General features: G+C 55.9%; 1 protein-coding gene across 2 annotated transcripts in view; it reads right to left on the reverse strand.

Annotated features, from left to right (window-relative positions):
• STK10 (serine/threonine kinase 10) overlaps positions 1-23,282 on the reverse strand; it is a 79,550-nt gene that overhangs the window by 15,946 nt on the left and 40,322 nt on the right. Inside the window, exons 4-13 of one of the 2 annotated variants that reach the window (XM_059699188.1) lie at positions 22,725-22,874; positions 16,332-16,404; positions 15,267-15,461; positions 14,704-14,785; positions 11,886-12,020; positions 8,200-8,241; positions 7,702-8,169; positions 5,119-5,249; positions 1,498-1,621; positions 856-1,035 (exon numbers count right to left, since the gene is read on the reverse strand). In XM_059699188.1, the coding sequence (XP_059555171.1) occupies positions 856-1,035; positions 1,498-1,621; positions 5,119-5,249; positions 7,702-8,169; positions 8,200-8,241; positions 11,886-12,020; positions 14,704-14,785; positions 15,267-15,461; positions 16,332-16,404; positions 22,725-22,874 (1,580 nt within the window). Of the gene's footprint in view, positions 1-855; positions 1,036-1,497; positions 1,622-5,118; positions 5,250-7,701; positions 8,242-11,885; positions 12,021-14,703; positions 14,786-15,266; positions 15,462-16,331; positions 16,405-22,724; positions 22,875-23,282 lie in introns of both variants that reach the window. The other variant, XM_059699187.1, reaches the window with a different exon arrangement.

Below are 23,282 nucleotides of genomic sequence, written 5' to 3' on the forward strand. Positions count from 1 at the left end.
TACCCCAGCCCCAGCCCTGCTCCCTCAGGTCCCTTGGCGACACCAAATGCCATGCCCATCACAGTGCAATCTGGGAGCTGGGCTTTGAGGCTCCCCCACCCCCGGCCCGTACCGTGGACCCCCCCAGAGGCTGTCCACCCACTGCTCCCATCTGGAGATTGGGAGTGGCCTGGATTGGTGTGCCCACCCTGGGGGCTTCCACCTCCTGTCTCCCTCCTCCCTCCTGAGAGCCTAGGAAAGCACAAGTGTCGCAGCCTCCCTGTGTCTGGCTCACCCAGGGGGGTGGGGGGGTGGGCTGTTCTTAGGGACCCCGGGGCAGGCTGAAAGCCCCCTCCCTCCCCTTGTCGCAGGACCATCTCCCTCTTGGCCACCTCCCCCTTCCAGCTGGGTTGGGGGAAAGGGAGAGGCTGCATGGGTACAAACTCAGGAACTGCTCTTCTGGGAGAAAAGAGTGGGGGGCATGGAGGACACGTGCGTTTGCCCACCCAGCACCCACGCCCCCTGCTGGTGACAGCATCTCAAATTCCTGGGCCACCATCCTTCCTTCTCCCCTGCTCTCTCAGCTGGGAGTTGGGAAGCTGGAGGGGCAGAGGCAACTGCCCGAGACCACGTGGCGAGGGCCTGCCTGGGAGCTGAGTCCACACAGGAAAGCAGAGCCCGGTGACACAGGAGTGGCTCCTCCGGGTGCGGCCGGGGCACGTCGATCCAGACATGCCTGGACGAGGGCTCTGCAGGAAAACGAGCTCCCCCAAACTCCCTCTGTGCTGGGGCGAGGCTGAGCTAAGGTTTCCATCGCTTATAACCGAGAGGGTCCTCGTCTGCCTGGACACCGGGCCCCGCCCAACACTCACTCACCTCCTTCTTCATCAGCTTGAGCTGCTCCTGGAACCTGGTGTAGTCCCGCTCCTGCTCCAGGCGGATCCGCTTGGCCTCATCCCGGCGGCGCACGGCGTGGTCCTGCTCCATCTTCTCTACCTGCTGCTTCTGCTGACGCTCCAGGTTCTCCAGCTCCGTGTCAAAGAACTTCTTCTTGGCCTGCAAGGAGCAGGAAGAAGAATTCAGCAAAGTCACTTAATAAGTCGCTGGGAGGAAGATGGGGAGCGGGATGGGAAGAGCCCGGAACTTGTCCTCAGGCCTGGGCTTAAATCCCAGCTCCGTCACCTCTTCACTGTGTGACCTGAGACAAGACGCTCGACCTCTCTGAGTCTCTCTTTCCTCATGTGCAAAAGGGGGACCGACCATCTACCTTGCAGGTTCTTGCCTGGTGCTCAGCACAGACTAGTTTCCCTCTAGAGATGCTCCGGTGTGACTCAGAGAGGCTCTGTAACCTTCATGTGATTCTATGGTACACATCAAAGCCTAATGAGACCAGGAAACCAGGGGAGCTGGACAATGGTGGGTTACTCTCCGCTGCGCGACCACCCCCACTCTGCAGCTTCTGCTTAAAGAAAAACGGAGGCAAGGAGCCCACCGGGGCCCATCTTTCCTCGCACTCACGTTGATTTCTTGTTCAAAACGTTTATGCATCTGCTCCAGCTGCAGCTCGTGCTTTCTGCTCAGCTGGTTCTGGTTCCGATGCTCCTCTTTCTGGAGCAGCCGAAGCTCTCGGAGTTCCTGGCGCCTGAGGGTTAAACGGTGTGGACACCGCAGTCAGAACGTGGCCTCAGAGATCCCAGAACTCACAGCGAGGGGCACTGAAGACTGGAGGTGGAGCAGCACCTCACTGGGGCAGAGGCAGGGTTAGAACTCGGGCTCCATTTGACATTTATGGGCAGACAAAACATTCACAACCTTAATATGTAAAGAGTACTTACAAATCAGTAAAACAGGAATATCCTACATGTAAACAGTGACACAGAACGTGGACATGAAACAAAAGACAAGAAATGTTTAAATAACGTATATAGATATGAAATGTAAATTAGAAAGGAATGCCACTCTGATGAACTACACAGGTGAGATTATAGGGGAAATCGATACTTTTGTAACCTGCTGGGGTATAAACTGGTACAACATTCCTGGAGGACAGTTTGGCAATAAGTTTGTGCCCTTTGAGATAAGAGTTCCACTTGGAGATAATATTCTAAAGCAGCATTCACACATGCACTACAACGGTGAACAAGGATATCAGTAACAGTCCCTCAGTATAGGTCTAATTAAACGAAAACATAGCCATCTGATGTAATTAAAAATCAGGTTTTAGAAGACAATTACGTGGAAAACCATGTATTAAAAATGCAGCAATTCTTTATGACAGAGACAGGATGAGCTCTAAGTTGACAGGTGGATCTATTAGGCAACCCTACCGTCTGGATGGGGGAAAAGAGTGTATGTGTGTGCACAGGGGTATGTGAGTTTACTTTCCTATCTACACACTGTATTTCTGGAAGGATTACAGCAAAAAGTAGCAACACCAGGAGGGGACTGGGCGCCTGGCAGGAAAGTGAACGAGGGAGATTTTTCACTGTTTACCCGCTTTTTCTGAGTTTTGAACCATATCCTATTTCCTATTTACAATGTACACCTTAATTTTGTAACCTGTGCATTGCCAGTGTATATATTCACAGAAAACACTGGCAGGATAAATCCCAAAATGTTTACTGTGGCTCTTTCTGAGCAAGTCCATTGAAAACGGATATGTGTCGTTTATATAATCAGAAAAGAAGAAGAAATTAAAATGATGGGGGAAGAATTGGGCCTGCGACTGAGTGGGGCTCTCCGGCAGCTGTGTCCTGTTCTCACCCAGGGTCTGCAGGCTACCCCACGGGGTCCCCACTGTGACCCCTTCCTCGCAGCTCGGAGAGGGTAGAGCTGCTCGGGGAGCCTGCCAACAGCTGCAGGAGGAGAGGCCACATCTGGGGTCCGAGGGACCGAGTTCGAATCTTAGCTCTGCCGACTCTGCAGCTGGGCGCCCTTGGCCTCGCTCAGCCTTGCAGGCGGCTGTCACATGGGGCAGGTCATCTCCACCTCTCAGGTTCTTGGAGGGTTAAATGAGGTGATACCTGCACTGCCCTGCCTGGCACACAGCACACACTCCCTCAGTGGTGACTTCTCAAATGACAATGAGGAAGCAGAGCCAAAGGCCTCTGGGAAAAGCAGAGACATTGTACAGCCGCGTAGAAGAGCTTCGGCTGAGCCTCTGCCCTCCCTCCGGGAAGGAGAAAGCAGGAGGCGCCTCTGAGAGTCTCAACAAAGAAATGGAAATCTTGCCTCAAGAGAAACAGGCTCCCAGAACAACTGACCAAAAGACAAAGGGATCAACAGCCAGCTTCTGACCTCCCTCCTGCCCCGCCCTCTCTCACAGGGAAGGCGGGCAGACAGGCAGGTGGCGGAGGGGGGAAACAACCAGCACCCCCAGTTTTGGGGGGAAACAGAAAGAACGCGGGCCTAGAAGCCTCGATCTGGGAGAGAGTGAGTCAGTCCCATGGTCCTGACGCCTGCCTGCCCAGTCCTCCGGAAATGCTGGGACCCAGGGGTGACGAGGGCCGTGGCCAGCTGGGGGTGACCGGCGCCTTCCACCCCTGCGGCCTGGCGGCCTGGCCATGCTTGCCGGCTGCTCAGGCCTCAGGACCACAGGCAAACAAGAAAGCCTTGTTGCTCGAGAGCACCTCCCCTCCGCCTCGGCCAGGTCTCCCCTTCCGAGCCTGAGCAGCAAGCACACGGCTCCTCTGTTCAGAGCATCGCTTCTCGACGGGGTGGTGAGTCTGCAGTTTCAACCCCAGAAACCTAAAGTTCCCGGAAGGGAGATGGAGAGCCAGACGCTGGGGTCTGAAGCCGGAGGAGTGCAAGTCACCTCCCAGGGGACCATTCAAACAGGTGGTGGCATCCCCCGACAGCAGCCGGTCCCTCCCCAGTGGCCCAACCCACACAGATGACACCAAAGTGCGCGTGTGTGTACACAGATACGCCGCAGTGACGTCTGCCTCCGTCTCCTGCTTCCTACAAGGGACAAGTGACCCCAGGCAGCCCCAACTGCTCGCGCGTGGCTTTGAGCTGTTGGTGCTTTTTAAAAACATGAATGTGTTTGACGTTCTAGAAATGTTCTCTAAACCAAAAGTGAATTTACCTGCACAGGCCTGGCCCCAAGGGGGCTCCAGGGCACCAGGCCTCCTGCCTGCTAAGCCCCCGCCCCATGCTCAGCAGCCCCAGGAAGCTGCTCGGCCTCCAGAATCCTCCCTCCGCCGGGCCTGGCAACAGCCTCAGCTCCACCCCTCACCTGGGTGACCGGGGTCGGTGACTGGCCTGCCAAGAAGCAGTCTCCTCGTTTACAAAATGGCGAGACGGGGTCTCCCTGAGGAAGGCTTTCGGGGCCTGAACACCTTAGAAGTGCAGAGACGGCTCCTAGCAGATGGCTTCGCCTCGCACCCTCCTCCCCACACCAGTCTCATGGGTTTTGCTCCAAAATGTACGTGAAGTCTGACCACCTCTTCCGGGCGGCTGTCCTGAAGGGGTCTCCTCTCAGCCCAGCCTCACCCCCCAGCCAGCGCCACCTTCCACAAGGGGCATGAGAGCTGCGCACTCCCCAGCTGTTTCACTCCCGCTGGGGTAACACCCACACTCCCCCGCCCCGCCCCACAGGCCCTGAGGACTCCGGGACCGCACCCAGCCCTGTCCTCTCAGCTCCGAGCCAGCCGAGCGGTCAGCCCGCGGGCTGCTGGGGGCCAGCTCCTCTCCCCCTGCAGGTTCTGTTCAGGGGGTTCCCTCGGAGCAGCCTCCCCCAGCCCAGGCGCTCGCTGTCATCACCCCTTACTTCCTTCACATGAGCCACAACTGGGAAGTACCTTGTGTGTCGGGTGTTGGCCCCTCAGGTATAAGTTCTACAAAGCCAACAGCCCCAACCATATGGGTCGCCATGTCCCTCAACCTGGTGGGTGGGTGGGTGGGTGGATACATGCATGGGTGGACTGACGACGGACAGATGAACGGATAGAAGGGTGGGTGGGTGGAATAGATAGATGGGTGAGGGAATGGGTGGGCTGGGGAGTGCAGCATCTCACGCAAAAGCAGTTTCCTTTTGTCTCATCGATCCTTCACTTCATGCTGTAGACAGCTCTCTCACCCACCCCACCCCGTCCCTCCACCCCACCCCACCCCGTTAGCGTCCCTTCCCCAGCTTGCCTGAGAAATCTCATCTCCTCGTCCTTCTTCTCATCTTCGCTGATGATCTTGGAGGTGGTGATGCTCACCTCCACGCCGTCCACCACAAACTTGCGAGTCCTCTTGAGGGTTTTGTTGTGCAGCCTGGAGTCCTGGCAGGGGCAATCATCAGGCAAAGCTCAGCCTTTCAGCTAAGAGTCCGCGGGTGGCGCAGTGTGGCCGCACGCCCAGGGAGGGCGCGGCTGCCACCTTCCCTTTGCTTCAAGCTTCCCAACCCAGGGGTGTGAGTGTCTGAACTTATTACCCCCATCCCCCTCCCTGACCTTGGCCTTCAGACACTGCCCCATGCCGTGCCCCCTAGCGGCCAGCACTCCCACACACGGGACACTTCTAATCCTCTACCACCTCCTGGCTCTATGACCCTGGGCGGGTCCCTTGTCCCGGCAGCCTCAGCTTCCTGGTCTTGTCGGAGGAGAAAAGCAGTGCTTGCCTCCCAGGTGGTTCAGTGAGAAAACGCGGGGCCGCCCCTGGCAACTGTGCAGCACTTGGTGTTTGCAGGCACAGTCTGGTGTTCACAACGCCAAAACCCAGAGCCCGGAAAACCACGTGCATAAGGGATTTGGCAGCCAAGCCTGATCTGACCTGAACTCCACTGGGCCACACCCGTCTGGAGGCACCAGGAGCTTATTCACAATCTTTATCTTTTCCTGTGAACAATCAGCATTTCTCAGGCTTGCAGAGCACCGCCCAGACTCCGGGAGCTGTTCAGGGCCCTCGGCCAGTTCTCCCGAGTCCGAGGAGGCCCTGCGCCTGCACTGGAGTCCGCAGGTCGCTCCCTCTCTAATCTCTCAGCTGGCTTCCGCCTGCTGTGCCCAGCCCTGCCTTTCCACCTGCCCTGGGGCCCCCAGCCCAGAGGGGGAGCGGGGGGCCCGGTGCTCCCCTCAGTCAGTCCTGGCGCCCTCGGTCGCTCGGAACTACCCTCCTGCTGTCGGGACGCAGGGGCTCTGGACATCATCACACTGAACAGCCACCCCGACCCCTCTCCCCGCAGTGTCCGGCTCACGTGTCCTAGGACTCAATTCACGGCCCGTCTGAGGAAAGGCAGCCCGGTGGACTCATCAGAACAGCCGTGCCCCTGACTCCCTGCCATCAGCCAGCGGGAAGTGTTCACAGCGTCCTTGTCCTCGGGAAGGGGCGGGCCCCTCCTCTGGGGGATGGCTTTTCTCCACTCCCTCAGTCTCTTTAACAGTGGTTCTCAACCTTCCTAAGGCCGCGACCCTTTCATACAGCTCCTCATGTTGTGGTGACCCCCAATTTCATTGGTACAAATTGAACATAATGAAAGCATAGTGATTCATCACAAAAACAATATGTAATTATGTATGTGTTTTCCGATGGTCTTAGGCGACCCCTGTGAAAGGGTCGTTCGACCCCCAAAGGGGTCGCGACCCACAGGTTGAGAACCGCTGCTTTAAGAGGAGGGGAGACAGGCTCCTGTCCTAGGATGGGCCCGAGGCAGCGACCCATCGGAGCTGCTGCCTGCCCCCGGCCTGGCGGCCTCAGCGCTGCGCCTTCTCCTGCCGCAGAGCCCGTGCGCAGTGGCTGCTTCAGTCCCTTCCCGTTGGCAAGTACTTCTGACTCTCTACTGTGTGTTTTCACCAAGTAAACAATGAAAGGAAAAACCAGAAAGATACAGGAACTTCCCTAACCTCGGCCTTGGTTGGAGGAGGACCCTCAGTGTGGCCCGGCAAGGAAGTGACCGGCGGTGACAGTGAGGGCGAGAGCATGCCGAGATCTGTCGGAGCCGCCAGCCCTCCGGCCACCGGAGGACAAGCACGAGGCCACGGCCCCAACGGGAAGGCAGAACGGCATGCGGGGCTCAGAGCCCAGAGCGTGGGTCTCCCCAGCCCCCAGTGCCCACCTGAGCCTCCGTCTGCTCATCTGCACATGGATGAAGGGGCCTCTTTCGTTTTATGTTGTTTTTAAAAGCACTTAGCAGTGCCAGGCCCTCAGGCACAGCGGTCCTGTCGTTCATGGAGTTCCTCCCAGAAAGGCCACTGAGCTGGGAGACAGCCCGAGCCCACTCCCTTTCACTGACTCCACCGTCACCACAAACAAGAGAACTTCCACTTCTAGAATCCTCTCCCTGACTTCACCAGGGCCTCTAACCAAACCCAATTTAAATGGAAACCAAATTGAAACTTAAACCCAAACGAACTGTTTGCTATGACTACATCCCAGATGAACTCGGATATTTTGAAAATTAAACTGACTCGAACTAAAAGCCCCATTCCAGGGAGAGAGTCGGAAACATCAGTGACGAGAGAGAATCATCCATCGGCTGCTTCCTGCACACCCCACACTGAGGGGAGAGCCCGCCACCCAAGCACATGCCCTGACCGCAATCGAACTGCGAACTCCTGGTTCCTGGGTTGACGCTCAACCACTGAGCCACGCCAGCCGGGCAATAAAAATACCTTTTTAAAAAAGAAAGAGCCATCCTCGTGAGCCACTTAGAAACGAAAGGCAGCCACCAACTGCTCTCAGAAACCCAAACGGAGCCGAACAGCCTGCTCCCGGCCTGTGCGCCACACGGGACGTTACCTTGATGGACAGAGAACCCGTCTCTCTGTTCAGGGACAGGTCAGCTGACAGGGAGGTGCTGTAGTCCATGCTCTCGGAGGTGGACAGGCTGCCACAGTCCGAGTCCCTCTTGGAAGGAGAGGCCGGGGTGGGGAGCTCCAGGCCGCCGTTAGCCAGCTTCTCGCTGCCCAAGGTCTCCAGGGCGCTGCTGATGGGGCGGCTCTGGCTTGTCTTCCGGGGCCGGTTGGCTATGGGACTGAGGTCCCCGGCCTGGTCAGCCCCCTGCTTCTCCTCGGGCACCTGAATTCTGGCGCCCATCGACACTGGCCGGGACTTGCGGAGAGGCACGGGCACGGCGAGGCCATTCTCATTCCCAGCGGCCACATCCGGGGGCTTGGTGGTCTGGAGGGCACTGTCCCCAGAGGGCAGGCTGGGCCCATTCTCCCGGTCCTGAGGCTGGCCGGGTGGCACTGGAGTGACAGGTGGCTCCTGGAGAGGCTTGTTGGCATCGAGGCTCACCGGACTCACCTCAGAAGAGGTGCGAGTGTGGTCCCCTAGGGGCTAGAGGAAAAGAAAAGATAGTCAAGGCCACGCCGCTGTCTGTACAAGGCAACAGCCAGAAACACAGACGCCGACAGGGTGACGTGGGCCCAGGCCGAGAAGATGAGTAGGTATCACTTCCAGCGAGCCACAGTCCTCACCACTCCCGACTGCCTAACCAGCAGCCACAGTACTACTTGTTTTGAGGAACAGGAGTCTCCTGATTGTCTCAAATCTTAGTTTAATGCCTGTTATTCTTCCTAGGAGTGCAGGCAACTGTGGCCAGTGGCTGCTCAGCTCCAGCCAATGTGACAGTGTGGGAAAATGGGTCCCCTCTGGCCAGACCTTCCAAATTTTTCAGGACAAGCCAGAATCTGGACTTTCACATGACAGCTCCTGATTTTCAGATGGCAACTAGTTAACACTAGAAAGACTGAAATTTAGTATATACCTATATTGCCCAAAAGCAGTTAAAATGACTGCATTGTGAAAGAATACTATCAGAGCACTCTTCACTTATGTTCCTTAGCTTTTCCAATAACTCACTTCGATTCGACATTTCTTTCATGAATTTAGGGCGCAAAAGAAATAAAATAAACAACTTATTAGAACAAGTATCACTGCATAAAGATTCGAATAACAAGTACTAGTTTAGCTTATTGAGCAACTGCAACTTATCAAGTATCGACAATTTATCATGTACTTGTATGTTATCATGTGACGGTAATCGAAAAAAAATGAAAACTGTTATTTCAATACAGAGCCGAACTGGTCATACAAGAAATTTACTCAATTCAATAATAAGAGTCATTTGATTATTTAAAATTTCCCAAGCAGTCAAAATGACTGCTTTTGGGCAATATAGGTATAACACATATATATATACCGGAAGTGAAGGAGGGGGAGGTAACTACAATTATTAATAAACGCATTTATATGTTGTACAAAAAGTCACAAAATTCCAAGACATTGTGTCCTTATATACATAACTAGGGGCCCGGTGCACGAAATTCGTGCACTGGGTGTGTGTGTGGGGGGGAGTGTCCCTCAGCCCAGCCTGCCCCCTCTCACATACTGGGAGCCCTCAGGCGTTGACCCCCATCACCCTCCAATCGCAGGATTGGCCCCTTGCCCAGGCCTGACACCTCCACCAGAGGTGTCAGGCTTGGACAGGGGACCCCCATCTCCCCCTGATCACTGGCTCTGGCCCCCGCCCAGGCCTGAGGCCTCTGGCCCAGGAATCATGCCTGGGCAGGGGACCCCCATCTCCCTCTGATCGCTTGCTCCACCCCCCGCCCAAGCCTGATGCCTCTGACCCAGGCTTCAGGCCTGGGCAAGGGGACCATCATATCCCCCCAATCCCCGGCTCCGCCCCCCACCCAGGCCTGATGCCTCGGCCAGAGGAGTTGACCCTCATCACCCTCCGATCACCAATCACCGGATCGGCCCCTTGACCAGGCCTGAGGCCTCTGGCAGAGGTGTCAGGCCTGGGCAGGGGACCCCCAGCTCCCCATGGTTTCAGGCTCCGCCCCTGCCCAGGCCTAATACCTCTGGCCTAGGCGTCCGGCCCGGGCAGCGGGGACCTGCAGCTGCAGCAGCCCCGCGATCGTGGGCTTCGCTTTAGGCCCAGGCAAGGGACCCCTAGCTCCCGGGACTGCCAGCTTCGACCGTGCCCAGCTCCCATCGCTGGCTCCACCCCTACTTCCTGCTATCACTGGCCAGGGCGGAAAAGGCACCTGATTCTCTGATCATGGCTGGGGGGCAGGGCAAAGGCAGCCCCACGGCCGCCTTTGCCCTGCCCCCCAGCTCTTAGCTCCCCCCTGGGTTTCCGATCACTGTCAGTGGCAGGGGGCTTCTTCCTGCTTTCCCTTTCGCCTCCCTGCATTGTGCCTACATATGCAAATTAACTGCCATCTTGTTAGCAGTTAACTGCCAATCTTAGTTGGCAGTTAATTTGCATATAACCCTGATTAGCCAATGAAAAGGGTATCGTCATACGCCAATTACCATTTTTCTCTTTTATTAGATAGGATTGTTTTTCTAATTGAAATTAAAAAGCAGTCAAAATGACTTCCTTGGGCAATCTAGTGTTAAAGACTTTTTTAAAATTGCATAAAATCCAAAATAAACTTACCCAAGACTAGATTCCACCTACCAGCCACTAACTTATTTTTTCTTTTGATTTCAGAGAGAGGAAGGGAGAGGGAGAAAGGGATTGAAACATCAATGAGAATCACTGATTGGCTGCCTCTTGCACGCCCCCAACTGGGGGTCAAGCCCCCAACCCAGGCATGTGCCCTGACTGGGAATCAAACCTGTAACCTCTTGGTTCATGGGTTGACGCTCAACCACTGAGCTACACTGGCCGGGCAAGCCACTCAAGTTTCGTTTCATTTTTGGAACTTTTGGGGGGTGGAAAGTATTGGAAATTTTGCTGTTAAGAAACGGAACACTCATTTATCTAAATAAAACCTAAATGTTCAGCCGAAACTGGTTTGGCTCGGTGGATAGAGCGTCGGCCTGCGGACTCAAGAGTCCCGGGTTCGATTCCGGTCAAGGGCATGTACCTGGGTTGCGGGCACATCCCCAGTAGGGAGGTGTGCAGGAGGCAGCTGATGGATGTTTCTCTCTCATCGATGTTTCTAGCTCTCTATCTCTCTCCCTTCCTCTCTGTAAAAAATCAATAAAATATATTTAAAAACAAAACAAATCAAAAAAACCCTAAATGTTCAGCCTAATGCATAAAGTGAGCACCACGCAGCCACCATCCAGGTCAGGAGTGGAACCGGCCCCGCCCCAGAGAACCCCTGCCGGACCCACCCTGCCCCTGACATATCGCTGTCCTGACTCCAGTCTCTAAGTGCTGTCGGCTGGTCTGCCTGTTTTCGGACTTGATGTTGATGCACTCACAATTCCCTTGGGCTCTGACAACCGTCGTTTTGACCTTGCATATGGAAGCTTCCAGAAGCAACTCTAACGCAACTTCTTCAGCACCCAGAGCAAGGGCTCAGCTCAGATCTGATCCTGTCCTCCCACACCAACGCCCAGCTCCTGCCTCTCGAGGTCCAAGGCGCCATCTGTACTGGGGAGTGAATGTCCTCCCAGAGGCCCTCCCCAGCCGCCTGGACCCGCCATCCAACGACGCAGGACAGGCCCCGCCCACAGGCATGTTCACCGGCTCACATGGTTTTAATATTTAAATTAGCTTTCCTTTAAATTTAAGTCCAGCCAAGTGCTGACACTGCAGGTGGGTTACCGCCGTGCCCAGACACGGGTCCCCTGGGCACTCGGGGAGGTCGGGCGGGGCCTGTCGCCTCTGACCACGTGCAGCCCGTACCCGATCCCCCCACAGGACACTCAAGACAGGCTCGTTGTGGATGTGAGCCACCACGGGAAAGGCTGGGAAGCAAGAGCAGCAGCCACCTGTTACAAATTGGCATCTCGTGGAAATCTAGGTTCCTGGTCTTTCCTGAAAATTGACGGGACCCGCCAACACGCCCTGGCCCACGTGCCAGCTTACGTGACCTGTGGCATGGGAGCCGGTGACCTCCAAGCTGGGGAGACACAGAAAGGAATCCTTCCTGCTCCTCTGGGCGCCCCCCTCACAGGAGCCAAGGCCTGCGGGGGGCCTGTCCCTCCCCAGCACCCATTCTTCCGGGCCTTACCGAGGTGGCGTCCACGGAGTCCTCCTCCTCCCCCTCCTCCCGGCCGTCTTCAATCTCCTCCATCACCTCGGCCTTGGCCTCGGCCACCAGCTCCCGCAGAGCCTTGTTACTGGTGACGCTGCTGACGAAGGGATGCTGCGGGGACAGGACACGGATTAGCCCGGCTGGGCGGGGAGGGCAGGCAGAGGGAGACCCGGGGGAAGCTCAGAAAGTCCTGTGTGTGGCGGAAAGGGGGCCAATCCCGACTGCCCATCACCGGCTGTGTGACACTAAGCGAGTCACTTACCCTCTCTGGGCGGCAGACCCCTCACCTCTGCAGTAGAGACGATGCTGCCAAACCCACCGGGAGGTCATGGCCATTAAAAAGATAACGCCTGCCCTAACCGGTTTGGCTCAGTGGATAGAGCGTAGGCCTGCGGACTCAAGGGTCCCGGGTTCAATTCCGGTCAAGGGCATGTACCTTGGTGGCGGGCACATCCCCAGTAGGGAGTGTGCAGGAGGCAACTGATCGATGTTTCTCTCTCATCGATGTTTCTAACTCTCTATCCCTCTCCGTTCCTCTCTGTAAAAAATTATAAAATATATTAAAAAAAAAAAAAAAAAAAAAGCTAACGCCTACAGAGGTGCGCGGCCGAAGCAGGAGCTGAAGCAATGCGGGGGGCGGTCTGTTTGCACATTGCTTATTTTCTTTTAAAAAGAGGGGCCAGGTTCACAAATCGTCAATATTCCCCATATTTTTCACATATCTAAGACCTGGAGTGACCACCACCCCAGACAGAACACTCCCCTCACCTGGAAAAGGTCCCTGTACCCCCGGCAGTCAGCACCAGACCCCCCGTGCCCAGCTCAGAGGTGTCCTGCCCGCCCGCTCTTCAGCATCACATGAACAGAGTCTGCCAGTACGCCACCCCCTGTGGCCGAAACTCGGGTCCCCTCCTTGTCGTGTGCACTGGCGAACTGTCCCTTTTGTAACCCTGTGCAGCGTTTTGACTGCGTGACTATGTCAGCTCGTTCGTGCATTCGTTCCGCTGCGGACGGACACGTGTGTTGCTTCCTGTTTGGGGTGCCTGTGAGGAAAGCTGCCGAGAGCGCACTGGCACGTGTCTGCGGTGGACACGTGTGTCTGCAGAAGCGTGTGGCCGCGTGTGCATTCCCCTCCGCGGCTCACAGAAATGTCACGTCTCTCACAGGCCTTGCAAAACACCGAAGCTGCTGGGGCCTCAGCAGACGTTCAGTCCCGAGGCGGGCGGGCTGGAGGGCGAGGGGGGCACCACCAGCTCTGCGGGGGGCGCTGGGAAGCCACCATATGGAACTACCTGTGTCTCCCAGCCAGGTGACCCCCCAAGCCTGCCTGCCCCTGGGCGTCCGCACCGGGGCAGGGGATGTGCCCCACTCCTCCCGCTCGGAAAGAGGCAAGGAGCCCCCGGCGGCCTGCGCTAAGCTAAGCTCTGACGTGTCCTCTGTATCTCAGCGACCGCTCATTTCTCCTGCGGCCTTTTCTGTCTCCCGAGTCCCTCCGGCAGGACGTTTTCCAGCCGCGGAACGGAAATTCCCGGCTCGGGTCAGGGCTCCGCGTCTGCCAGGCGGGGATGGAGGACAGCTGTCCCTTCCCAGAGGAATGTCCCGGAGGCCGGAGGTGCCGGCTCACAGGAAACAATTGGCCCCCAGCGGCCGGAGCTCCTGTGACACAGGCCCGCCACCCCCCCCTCTGGCTGGACCGCCCGCCGCCTCCCAGCACTGCCCCACCTGACCCCACAGGACCAGGAAAGGAGGCCTCTGGTCAAATACACCACAGGGACCTGCAGGGACAGCCGGGCCCTCTGACACACAGGCCCCACTGTCCCACCTGGGCTCTCTCCACTTGGTTAGTAATTCTCTTCAACCCGTCAAACATCCACGAGCCTAGTGCTCCATCGTGAGGCTACGCTCTTTCTAGAACCTTCTCGCTTAATGCTCACAGCCACCCTGCAAAGGGGACATTGCTGTAATCCCCACCTCAGAGCAAGAACCAAGTCAGAGAGGGCAAGCCACTCGCCCCAGGAGGCACAGCAGGAAGGGATGTGCACCAGGACTTCCCACTCCGGCCCACACACCGTCCCCACGGTGCTGCCCTCCCAGAGGAGTGCGGGTGTCTCACGCCTGTCCCAGCTCGGCACTGGGGACCTCAGCGTGTCCGTGTGACCGGCGGCCTGAGCCGGGTGTGCCCTCGCGCCTTCTCTCCGCCTCCCGCTGCTGTAACAGGTCACGGTGGTGAGCACGCGGCCTGAGTCCTGCGTGTCCTCGTGGGAACCATGGAATCCAGGGTGGACACACCACTCCAATCTCATCTCCAACCCCCTGCGCTCACCCGGCTCCTCGCCAGGCCTCCTGGCTCTTCCCAGCTCATGCCATGCGTGCCCACCCCCGACCTTGGCCTCCGCGCTGGCCGGCCCTCGCCGCCTCTGGGTGCTGCTCACACAGAAAGCCCTCTGTGTCCTCCCTCTGCAGGACGCCACCCCTCTGGCCGCCACCGCCCATGCTGTTTTCTCCAGAGCCTCCGTCTCCCCTGCCAAGTGCCCAACTCTGCCTGTCTGCCCGGCGCCCCCACAGGACACCAGACCATGAGGGCCGGGCTGGGGGCCCCCTTCCCGGCCGCCCTTCCCACACGGGAGCCAGCGTTTAGGAGGCGCCCAGGAGCGTGGGTTGCTGAGTGAGTGGTGTGCACGCGGCCACCTGGGCTGGGTGAGGAAGGCATGGGCTCCCAGGTCATGGCCAATCTCTGCCGTCTGCCCCCCAAGGAAGGCCAGGCGGCAGGGTGGCCCCGGGAGAGGGGCCTCACCTCCAGGAGCTGCGCGGCGCTGGGCCGCGTCTCCGGGTTCTTGTCCAGCGCCGTCTTCAGGAAGTCTCGGAACTCCGCGGACCTGGGGGGCGGGGGCAGCAGTCAGCTCAGACCCCCCATGTCAGGCTCCACTCCCGGAGTCTGTGCTTCCCACACACGCCCGCCAAGGGACAAAGGGCGCCTTCACGGGCTGACAGGCGGAGGCGGCGGGGCCGGCGCGATGACCTGTCGTCATGGACATCACTGTGCCGACGGGACGTGGAAATCAGAGGCGCGGAGACTTGCCTCAGGCCACCGAGCAAGACACGGCCATGCTCGGGTTCAAGGCCGAGCCCCAGACCCTGGCCCAAGGTCGTGCGGGTGGCTGCTGGGCTCGCCTGGGCTCTTGTTCCCACCGTGGGACCCGTGTCGCTGAGTCACAGTCTGCTGGGAGGGCGCGCCCGTGGGGAGAACACAGAGGGGAGCAAGAGGCCAGGAGGGCCCAGGGGCCCAGGCCCCACCTCCCCCCACCCCGCAGCCCTGCTCCCGGCCACCGGCCCTCCAGCAACACCCCTGCTCCTTACCACTTGGAAGGGGTGAGCAGCGTGGGGGGGTCCGACTTGGCGATCTTGAGCAGGACCCGCATGGGGTTGAGCTCATGGTGCGGGGGCTCGATCTGGGCCATCTCGATGAGAGTGATGCCCAGGGACCAGATGTCGGCTTTGTAGTCGTACGGGGTGTCCTTCATGGTCTCGCACATCACCACCTCGGGGGCCATCCTGAACCAACCAAGCGACAACAGAGGGCTAAGCACCTGGCCTCCGCCGGCGCTTCTCGGGGACTCGGGGTCAAGGGCCAGCACTTCCCGAGTCACAGTGTGCATCACTGTCCATCCCACGGTCTGGCTGAGATGTCTTCATACAGAAGGGCGCCCTCCAAGCGGCTCCTGGCTACGGCCTGCTGCAGTTCCCGAGGCCTGCCACAAGGTGGCAGCCACAATCCAGAACACAGTCCTGGGGAGGGTGGGTGGGGCAGAGGGGAAGGGGCCCAGAAAAGACAGCACAGGAAGGGCAGTGGAGAGAATACAAGAGCCCGGAGAGAAGGGACAGGAGACAGGAGGAGGAGGAGGAATGAAAGGGCAGAGAGAGAGAATAAAAGGGTGAGTAATAAGCGAGAAGGAGCCTGACCCCACAATGGGAGTTAATGCACATGAAAAACAGAGTAGTTAGCTGTGGGGTTTCCCCAAATGGATAGCTTTGGAAAAGCAGGAAACGCCAAGGACTAGAGGAGTCCAGGGAGACTTCACGCGGGGGCAGGAACTGAGCTGGGTTATCACCTCCAGCCCCAGCCCGGGCCCTCGATCGCTACTTGCTGAACCATTTTGGGGGGAATTCCAGTTACAGTGCTGTTGATAGAGCCTGTCCTCCGTGCACCAGCCCATGTAACCCTCACAATTACTCCCTAAGTGGGTGCCATTATGTGTCTGATTTTACAGGTCAGCAAACTGAGGCACAGGGATGCTACACGAGCACGTGGTGGGGACCGGGCTCAGGCCTCCTGTCCGGAGGTCACCAGCCACAGGTCACCGTGGGGAGTCTGAGGCTTCACACTGTGTCCACCATTCCCTTTCCAGAAGCCACCTGACTCACCAGTAAGGCGTTCCGATGAAGGAATCTCGTTTCTGCAGAGTTTTCAGATTCTTGGCAGACACACCAAAGTCAGCTGCAAGACACAAACCTCAGATAGAGTATTTGGCGCACATTCCCCACCCACAGCCTGGGTGTGGTTTCGGAGACACCCGCTCCAGATCAGCCACCAAATGCCAACTTCTACCTCGCAAACTAGTGATCATTAAAAATGCATCTGCTGCCGTAACCGGTTTGGCTCAGTCGATAGAGCGTCGGCCTGTGGACTCAAGGGTCCCAGGTTCGATTCTGGTCAAGGGCATGTACCTTGGTTGCGGGCACATCCCCAGTAGGGGGTGTGCAGGAGGCAGCTGATCGATGTTTCTCTCTCATCGATGTTTCTAACTCTCTATCCCTCTCCCTTCCTCTCTGTAAAAAAAATCAATAAAATATATTTTAAAAAATAAAATAAAAATAAAAATGCATCTGCTGTCAGGATGTACTAAGACATGAACTTCCTACTTGCGAATGAGAGAATAACTGAAGAGCCTTCTTCTAGAAAAGCAGTTTGACAACAAGTCACAAGAATCTTCAGAATACCCAGACTCTCTGAGCCAGTAATTCCAAATCGTGACATCTACCCTAATAAAATCATCCTACATAAAACAAAAGCTGTGCACGCTGATGTTCACCAAAGTGCTACTGTTACGGAAAAATTAAAAGCAAGCATAACTGCTTAGCTTTCAGGGAGCAGTTTTAATTAGCGATGATCGCACCTTGGGTATACCCCAATGGCTATGGTACTGTCACTAAGCAAGCTTAGGGAGTAATTTTAAATGTTTCACATACATTACATAATACACCCTGTGTTTTCCACAAGTATTTAAGATGCTCTCTCTCTCTCTCCCTCTCTCTCTCTCTCTTACACACACGCATGCGTAAATGGAGAAATTAGGAGAGGTAAGGTAAGGTAAATGGAAAACAATCAGACAGGTTAAGAAAAGTTTATAAACCCCATATGATGGACTGTTTTACAGTCTTTAAAATTAGTATGTAAGTATTTTATTCCATACTTTAATACTAAATTATGCATATTAATACATATCAATATTAAACATTTACTATGTATTTAATGTTAACATTTACTATGTAAATACTTTAATACTTAACAATATGAAGATATTTTATGTGTATACTTATAAGCTGGGTGGGAAAGGGGAGAGGCACAGGTGACTACATTGTATGGTCAAAATTATGCCCATCTCCCAAAAAAGGGCAAGGATGTACATTGACCTGACGTGGAGGACACAACCAAACTGTGTGCATGGTTGTCGGTGGGTGGTGAGACCAGACAGGTTTCTTCTGTCTTTCTGAATTCCTCACATTTGCTATGGTGAGCATGTATGATTTTCAGGACTAACAAAAAATGAATATAACTTATCTTTTTGTTTTGTTTTTTATTGATTTAGAGAGAGAGAGGAGAAAGAGAGGAACACCGATTATGCGGTCACTGGTTGATTCTTGTTTGTGCCCTGACCAGGGATGGAACCTGAAACCTTGGTGCACGGGGCAGATGCTCTAACCAACTGAGCTACCAGCAGGGCAAACCGTTTCTCTTTAAGCCCCACACCCAGCGCCACCAGTGCACCGAGAAGAATCCAGTGCGGCCAGGGAATCTCCCAGCGCCCTGGACTTTGGGACTAAGTTTCATCTTGATTAAAAAATAAACTCAGGAGGAAGCAACACCCTGAGAGAGCGGGCAATGGTCAGCTTAGCTTTGTCGCAAGAAACTGCTAAGTTGTTACAACCGCAGCCACTCCTGGGGCCTCGGCCTGAGTCTCAGAATGAGCCGGCCCCGAACCCCAGCAGGTGACAGCTCTGAATTCAGTCCCCACGACTGCAAACCAGGGGGGAGCACAGCGCCGAGTGGGCCTGAGTGCGAGGAAGGGGGGCTCCCGTCTTGGCTCTTGTGTTTCACGGTCTTGGCTCTTGTGTTTCACGGGCAGCAGATAAGGGGGAGCAGGCAGGGAGCGGGGCAGTTCCCAAACCTGGCCCTCAGTTTCCCGGCCTGTGACGGGGATGGTGACACGACACCGTGGAACTACGCTGTCGAGAGGATTAAATAACACGGGGAAGCACTCGGCTCCGGGCCCCAGAGCCAGGAGCCTGAGATTTGGAGGCTGGGGCGAGGCTGAGGTTAGGAGAGCTGGTCTCTGACCCCAGCTGCTCAGACAGCAGTGTCTCAGCTGATGACGACCCTTGACCCTGGCAGGGACAGTCTGGCCCGAGAGGGAGGAGGGCCGGGGCCTGTCACCACCCAGCTGCTGTGGGGGGAGGTACCAACCCAGGTGAGGACCCAGCGCTGCTGCTCCCCGCCCCTCTGGGCTCCTGGGTAGGAATGGGCAGAGGCTCACCTTCCCGCTGGGTGCCCCCGGCCCAGCTCCCCTGCAAACACCACAGCGGAGGGCATGTCACCCGGGAATCTTTCTCGCAGACCCATTGAGGCTCCCTGGAGGAGCTGCCCCCCCCCCCACCCACTCACACCCCTGCCCCCCGCCCTGCCGGTCCTTCCAAAGAAGGGACAGAACAGAAACCACCAGCTTTCACGGTGACACCCACTTGGTCCCCAGAGCCCGCGAGGAGTGCCATGGCTCTGGGGTAGCTGCTCCTTCCCCTTCGGTCCCACAAGACAGCCGGTCAGGAGGGGGGCGGCCCCTCCCGCAGCCAGGGTGGCCCCAGCCATCTGCGCCCTGAATGCAGTTTGCTCTCTGATGGGTGGGTGGCTGCCCTCCGACAATTCAAGGGGTTTCTCTTCTGCTGAAAACCGCCTCCTCCTCCCATTTGGAAACAAGCATCAGAGACAGGGCAGCGGGCAGGTAGGGACTCGCTTCATCAACTAACGTTTCCATAGGAACAGGCCAGCCCGGCCGCCGGCCAGCGTGACTCAGACGCTGAGCGTCGACCTATGAACCAGGAGATCATGGTTCAATTCCCTGCGATCCACGATTCTCTCTCATCACTGATGTTTCTCTCTCTCCCTATCCCTTCCTCCCTGAAATCCATAAAAATATATTTCAAAAAAGAGGCCAGTCACTCCTGCTCTGTCCACAGCGCCCAGGCCCGCAGCTGGCCTGTGCTGCACGCCAGGGTTAGGGAACCCAGACGGGGCTAGAACGCCTTTCCTCTCGAACCTTCAGGAAACCATGGCCACGCGGGGCTTAAGAAGCGTGTTCGACGGCAATTCTACTTCTAGAAACAGATCCTCGCAACCAGATTTATAAGACGAAGCAATATTCAAGAGAGCGAGAAACCGAAAGAAAAGTCCGTCGCTGCTGGAACCCGGTTGGGGAACAGTAAGATAAACTGTGGTCCCCAGACCGGGGAGTAGTACGCAGCCCTGAAGAAGAACGAGGCTGTGACCGCACATACTAACTGGGCGTGTCTCCGTAACAAGCCGCTGCCCGACCAGTGCACATCACAGTGGACAGCACGCTTCCGGAAGGGCCCTCAGGAACGGCACACGCGTGTTGTATGTGCCCAGGGCCCACACACCCGGAAACGGGTCTGGAGGCTGCACCGGACACTCACTAGTGACCCCCTCCCCGGGAGTGAGAGTGGGTGTGGGCAGCGCACTGAGAGGCCTTACGTTTTTACTTCATGAACTTTTATTCTGTTTTTTATACTTTTTTCTTTTTAATGTGTTTTTATTGATTTTTAGAGAAAGAGGAAGGAAGAGGGATAAATAAACATTGATGAGAGAGAAACATCATTGATCAGCTGCCTCCTGCACGCCCCCTACTGGGGATCGAGCCTGCAACCCGGGCATGTGTCCTGACCAGGGACCTCCTGGTTCACGAGTTCTCAACCACTGAGCCACACCGGCCGGGCTCTTTAATGAAGAGTACACATCGCTTTTTTGGTTTCAAAAGCTGGCAGGCATATGGCAAAGATTTTGGAGTTTTTGGGTCCTTACTTTTGTTCTTTCTTTTTTTAAAACCCAGTGGGAGCAGGCCAGGGTGTGGTGAAAGAACTTCTCCATCCGGGAGGGGTGGTGAGGGGGAGGGGATGGGAACCACCAGGGTGCAGGGCACCCGACCCAGGTTTTAACAAAAGCCTGAAACGCCGCCCAAAGCCCAGATTCGCTCTGAGAGCTCCTAAAGGTGTTCACACAAAGAGACTCAGGCCCGAGCAGACGTGTTCCTCGCCGCCTCTGTTAGAGGAAACCAGGGGAGGAGAAACCTACAAATCCAACTTGAGGGGCTCCATAGGTAAATCACGGTTTACGCACGTGACCGAAGGCAAGGAAAACATTAACCATGTTTCTGAGAAATATTTAAGGTGTAGGAGAAAACGTTCTGATATTGTTCAACTAGAAAAAAAATCAGACTGGAAAACTGTATATGCACTACAATCCCAACTTTTAAAAAAATACATATTTATCTGCCCTGACCGGTTTGGCTCAGAGGATAGAGCGTCGGCCTGCGGACTCAAGGGTCCCAGGTTCGATTCCGGCCAAGGGCATGTACCTTGGTTGCGGGCACATTCCCAGTAGGGGGCGTGCAGGAGGCAGCTGATCGATGTTTCTCTCTCATCGATGTTTCTAACTCTCTATCCCTTACTCTTCCTCTCTGTAAAAAAATCAATAGAATATATTTTAAAAAATAAATAAAAATTCTTCTAAAAAAATACATATTTATCTAATAAAAGCTAGTATTTATTGAGACCTTACTGGTGTGTAGCACCATGCAAAGAGATTCATGCCTCTCATTTATATCTGCCTTGGTGTGTCATTTGCATACATCTGCATATATATTCCTATGCATAGCAATCTTTTTTTTTTTTTTTTTTACAGAGAGAAAGGGAGAGAGATAGAGAGTCAGAAACATCGATGGGAGAGAAACATCAATCAGCCGCCTCCTGCACATCTCCCACTGGGGATGTGCCCGCAACCCAGGCACATGCCCTTGACCGGAATCGAACCAGGGACCCCTCAGTCCGCAGGCCGACGCTCTATCCACTGAGCCAAACCAGTTTCGGCTGCCTAGCAATCTTATCTAGGACCCTGTGGGCGGGGAAAACTATTATACCCAATTTACAGATGAGAAAACTGAAGTTAGGGACTAAGTAACTTATAACCAGCTCTTCCTTCTCTGTGGATCCACCCATTCCAAACTCTATCTCTATACTCACTTATACAGACATTTCCCCCCTGATTAACAAGGCAATCTATATATATATAAAAGCCAAGAGACCAGAACAACCAGAATGACTGGTCCCTATGTCACGCACTACGGCCGGCCCACAGGCCCGATCGGGAGTGGGACCAGCCGGCCAACCTCCCATGGTCCCTCCCCCTGGCCAGCCTGGCCCTGATCAGCCCCAACAGGGGTGGGCCAGCCGGACCCCAACCATGCACGAATTCGTGCACTGGGCCTCTCGTACTGCTTATAAAAAACTCAAACGTTTAACTGATTATAAAGTCTCCATAATCTGGTGGAGATAAAACAGGAGTTTGCTACCCGCGGCTCAGATGTGTTTATTTACAGCATTTAAATTATTTATATTTACATTATTTATGTAATTTAATATTATGACAAGTAAAATAAGCCAATCTGCAAAAGATAAATATCACATGATCTCACCTATTTGTGGAATCTAATGAACAGAACGAACTGACCAACAAAAATAAGACCCGAAGCAGGGAGGCCTGGAGCAGGCGGACATACCTCGATGCGGGGTTGGGGGGACGAGAAGAGATAAGGAAGGAACTTACATGCTCACATATATTGCCCATGGACACGGGCAATAAGGTGGTGGAGGTCTGGGGGGTGACTAGGGGCTGAGACGGGGGAGGTAAAGGGGGGGAAGTGGGAGATAGCTGTAATACTATCGACAATAAAAAATCCAGTGAGAGAAAAGACATAAACAAACACGGCTGTGACACGTGTGCCTGATGCACGCCTTTCTCTCCGGGAGGGATGCAGGGCTGGCCTCCGCCTGTCACTCTCACTGGAATTCTCGCGATTGGACGCAACAGCAAAGGGCGAGACCAGCCCCCCGCCCCCCGCCCCTCCACTGCGGGCCTTGGGGCAGGGCCGCTCTTCGTCTGGAGGGGCCGAGGGCCGTCCTGTGTGCTCTGGATGCTGAGTGTCCCCACCTCTACACACCAGGAGCCAGTGTCCCTCCCCTGGTTGTGACAACCACAGGCGTCCCCGGGGGACAAAATCACCATCAACCGAGAGCCCACGGGAACCGCAGGGGCCCAGGGGTCCAGAGCAGGTGAGGAGGGCTGTCACGTCCTGGGGGCCCGGCAGCGAGGCTCCCACACTCGCCCCTCCTGCCCGCAGAGGCCAGGCCGACACCCTCAGGCCGAGGCCGTGGGGCTCGGCCCCCCACTCCGCCGGCAGCTGCCCTTACCCAGCCGGATGTCGCCCTCCAGGGTCATCAGCACGTTGCCGGCCTTCAGGTCCCGGTGGATGATCTTCTTGCCGTGCAGAAAGTGGAGGGCTTCTAGCATCTGGCGGCAAACGACCTGAATCTGGGGCTCGGTGAGGCCTCGGTCCAGCTCTGGAAACAGAGAGATCTACTGTCAATTCTGCAAGCGCTCGCTGCGGGCACCTCAAGGTCAGGCCCACGGCAGGTGCACGAAATCAAACACCGTCAACACCGCGAGCAGTGACCGTGTGCCAGGCTCACCTCTAAGCACCTCCCTTGTTACCTGTGCCCTCCTCACAGTAGCCTTATGGCGCGGGCACAATTATCTCCCCATTCTACAGATGAGGAAACTGAGGCTCCGAGGTCAGGTCACTTGCTCAAGGTCACTAAAACAGCGGTGATTACTACTGTATTTTTTTGTTATTGCCCAAGCTTGCTGGGGACATCAAGACTTGACAACAGCCCTGGCTGGTGTTGCTCAGTGATTAGAGTGTTGGCCCACGCACTGAAGGCTCATGGGTTCCACTCCTGGTCAAGGTC

This window comes from Myotis daubentonii, chromosome 5 (genome assembly GCF_963259705.1).
Source record: "Myotis daubentonii chromosome 5, mMyoDau2.1, whole genome shotgun sequence".
NCBI lineage: Eukaryota > Metazoa > Chordata > Mammalia > Chiroptera > Vespertilionidae > Myotis > Myotis daubentonii.